The 3,964-nt window shown below is 37.8% G+C and overlaps 1 protein-coding gene across 1 annotated transcript; it reads right to left on the bottom strand.

Annotated features, from left to right (window-relative positions):
- Window positions 1–433: 433 nt before the first annotated feature.
- Window positions 434–1,446, bottom strand: LOC121018171 (olfactory receptor 1030-like). Its single transcript, XM_040456789.1, has one exon. The coding sequence runs from the start codon at window positions 1,438–1,440 to the stop codon at window positions 505–507; it is 936 nt and encodes a 311-aa protein (XP_040312723.1). The 5' UTR covers window positions 1,441–1,446; the 3' UTR covers window positions 434–504.
- Between the last annotated feature and the right edge of the window lie 2,518 nt (window positions 1,447–3,964).

Below are 3,964 nucleotides of genomic sequence, written 5' to 3' on the forward strand. Positions count from 1 at the left end.
GAATAAATAAGCTTCTTGCAACCTGGTCTTGAAACTTAACCACGATCTATAGTAATACATTATGAAGAAATATATTTAAGACTAACAAGTGATTTGCTACAACACAGTGTTTTAAGCTGGAAAATATTTCTAACACTATAGATATTCATGTATGGATTTTGTACTTACGTTCATTAATTTATAGTTTTACCCAGAATATTGCTTCTTAGGATCCTTTAAATTTTAGAACTCATATTATTATGTAACTGGTAATAAGTCACTTCACATTCAACATACAAAAGAAGTAGGTGTTAACAGTATAGCTTGTAAATCAATTCTGATTAGTCCATGATAATTGGTTGGATTCAATATTACTACATCAAGCAAGTGGCCCAGTACATTTGCTCTTAAAAACATGCAAATTGGATTGACCGAATGGGAATGGGCTGCTAAATTTCCATCATGTTGGTTATACTATGTCAGAGTATCACACTTCCCCAATGCTACCTTATGACAACTCACTCACTATGGCTCTTCGCCTTCTAGCATCTTTTTCAGGGTGTCCTTTACTTCTGTGTTCCTCAGGGTATAGATCAGGGGGTTGAGCAGGGGAATGACAAGACTATAAAACACAGAGACCACTTTGTTGTACTTCCATGAATTCCCTGCTTTGGGTTGCTGCATGTACATGAAAAACAGCGTTCCATAGAAGACGATGACCACAGTGAGGTGGGAAGCACAGGTGGAAAAGGCTTTGCACTTGCCTTCAGAAGACTGAATTTTTATAATGGAAAGGAGGATGCAAATGTAGGAGATGAGGACAGTCAGGAAGGATCCACTGAGATTCACTGCAGAGAAGATCAAGAGCTGCTTCTCTTTGGTGCGGGTGTCAGAGCAGGAGAGGGCAAGGAGAGGAGGGTCAGCACAGTAGAAATGGTGGATGATATTGGAGTCGCAGAAAGACAACTGAAAAGTCAGAACTGTTTGTATTACGGAGTTCAGGAAGCCGTAGGTATAGACGCCTATCACCAACTCCTTGCAGACCCGCTGAGTCATAACGGCTGGGTAAATCAGGGGGTTGCAGATAGCCATGTAGCGGTCATAGGCCATTGTGGCCAAGAGGAAGCATTCAGTAGTGGCAAAAGCACTGGAGAAGTACAGCTGGGCAAAACAGCCTGAAAAGGAGATGGTTTTTTTCTTTGCCAATAAATTTTGTAGCATCTTGGGCCCAATGGAAGATGAGTAGCAAACATCGATGAAAGCCAGGTGGCTGAGGAAATAGTACATGGGGGTGTGGAGCCTTGGATCCACCTTGATGAGTAGGATCATGCCAAAGTTTCCTACTAGGGTGATGAGATAAATTACCAGGAATACCACAAAAAGGGGAAGCTGCAGCTCAGGACACTCTGTGAATCCCATAAGGACAAATTCTGTCACTGTGGTACGGTTGCCTCTTGCCATTTTGTTCTCTCTCTTGTTGGAAAAAAAAAAAAAAAGAAATATGGCTTGAAAATGATTAGACTAAACAAAAAGGTTCTTACCTCTTTGTTCCAGTACCAGATGACAAAAATTTGGCTTCACAATTCCAGTGGCTAAAGGCTGTCATTAGTCATGGGGCTTTACTCTGCTCACTCAGAGGATTGGAATTCATTCACTTTCTTTTTTGATGGAAATTGACCAATTGACTTCCGTAAGTTGCACCAAGTTACACTCCCAAAAATGTTGTACAAGAATGCCGATTTTCCCACCAACCCAAAATCTTATCAAATTTTAAACCTTTGCCCCCATGATGGTGAATACTGGGCAACTCAGGTCCTCTTGATTTTTAAAAATGATGAGTAGGGATTAGCATTTTCTCAAACAATTATTTGCATGCGTATTTCTTTTCATGACCGGTCAGTTCAGTTCCTTTGCTAATTTTACTATTAGGTTCTTGATCTTCTAAGCATTTTATTTACAGGGCCTCTTTGTTTATTAAGGAGATTAGCCATTTGTTTGCTACATGTATTGCAAATTAATTCTTAGTTTGTCACTTAACATTGGTATGGTATTTTTTTTTCTTTCTGCTACGCAGTAAATTTTAAAGGGTTTTTGTCAACTTTATCGATCTGCTTTTTGAATTCTGATCTTTGTGACATAGTTAGATACATTTTTCTCTATTTAAACTTATTTTAAAAAATGATCTCTTGCTCTATTCTAGGGCTTTACGGATTTCATTTTTACATCATTATCTTTGCTTTATCCAGAGTTTAAGTTTGATATAAAGAATGAGGTAGTCAACTCATTTTACTTATTTCCCCAAATAGCTAGCTGGGTGTCTGTCCTAAGGCCGTTGGTTAGTGAAACAATTTTCTGGTTGATTCTGCTGATTTAAAACTCCAGCCTTAATGTACAGTAAAACATTCATAAGTACTTGGGTCAATTTCTGATTCTTTTTCTTTGTCCTCTCTTCTAGAACAAGGACCAAACATTTAAATCCGAAGCTATAAATTTAATTTTAATATCTGGTAATACAATTTCTGGCTCTTTCACACGTATATTTTCAAGATGAACTTTGGCATTATTTTATCAAGTTCCAAAAAAAAAAAAAATCCTGTTTTCACTTAGAGTGCTATTGCATTGAATCGATATGTTAATTTGCTGAGAATCGACAGCTTTACAATCAAAACTTCTATAACTAAGGAATGTATGTATTTATTAATGACGTCCCTAAATAGTCTTTCCTTAGAGTTTTCTTTAAACTTTCCAGATAAATATCTTATATTGTTCTTTAAAGTCTATTCACAAATGTTTTATTAACTATTGTAAATGAAGCTTTTTTTTCACTTTGTGGTTTATTTAAGTACTGTTTACATATGGAAAAACTACCAATTTTTGAAAAATTGATTTTATAACTATCTTCTTTACCATAGTTTCCTATCATTTAAAAATAGTTCTTAGTTGATTCTTTTGGGTTTTCAAATATAGATTCATATAATATGAAAAGGATATGAACTTCTTCCCTCATTTCTGTAGAGCATCTCTCATTTTTTTCACTTTTCAACTTGTATTGGCTAGTACTTCCAGAGTATTACCTTTCAACCTTTTAAAGCATGCTCTAAAAGTGCAAGGAGACCCCCAGGTATATAGACATACAGCATAGCCTATGTAATATAACTGATGTTTGAGAAAGACAAGGCTTTAAAGAACTGCACATATTTGGCGTGGTTAAAAAACTGACTCCCCAGGAGCAAGCCCACCTTTGACACTGGAAGAGCCCAGGGCAAGAATAACAAATGGGGGCTCACATATCTACGCCTTAATAAGAAAAAGTTAAAAATGAAAATAGCAAATTAATAAGATATGTTCTAGATTTCCTCCTCAACAAATATACCCTCATAATAACCTGGATGATGGAATCCTCAGAATTCCATGCTGGAATGAGGTGGTGGGAGAACTTGTCTCCAGCTCACATGTGCACAGCCACACGTGTGTGCATCTGTTCACACCCCTGCAAATAGCCATCCCTTGGTTACCCCTAAGGCCTAAGCATGTGAATATCAGCACTGTGGTTTACTCTTACAAGGGTGATCTTGGAAAGTGACACTTGTAGACTCTGGAAATAAGTTGAGGGCCATCTGGGCAAGGAATTTTAGGGTCCTGTTACCTGGAAGATGGTCTAGAAGGGGTGGATAGGATGAATGCTGTGTGGGCACATCCCTTTGGCCTTGTCCACTGGAGTGTGGTACAGTAGGAAGAGGCCCAGAATTTCCCTAAAGAATGTGATCAAGGCAGTGTCTCTTTTCTTTGGCTCTAAGGGTAACCAAACTTATAGGTTTGCCTATAAGTAAACGCATGTCTGGGCTAGATAATTGACGGTCTCACTCATTTTAAGGAGTTTGATCTGTATCCTATAGGGAGTGGGAAGCCTTGAAATGAACTGAGATGGTGACTGGAAAATGGAAAGAACCTCAAAAGGTGAAAGATAGATTCAAGGAGAGCATTT

This window comes from Herpailurus yagouaroundi, unplaced genomic scaffold (genome assembly GCF_014898765.1).
Source record: "Herpailurus yagouaroundi ecotype Mexico unplaced genomic scaffold, PumYag 218, whole genome shotgun sequence".
Classification (NCBI taxonomy): Eukaryota; Metazoa; Chordata; class Mammalia; order Carnivora; family Felidae; genus Herpailurus; species Herpailurus yagouaroundi.

Coding starts and splice junctions, on each gene's coding strand:
- LOC121018171 (XM_040456789.1), bottom strand. CDS start 1,440: ATGGCAAGAGGCAACCGTACCACAGTGACAGAATTTGTCCTTATGGGA.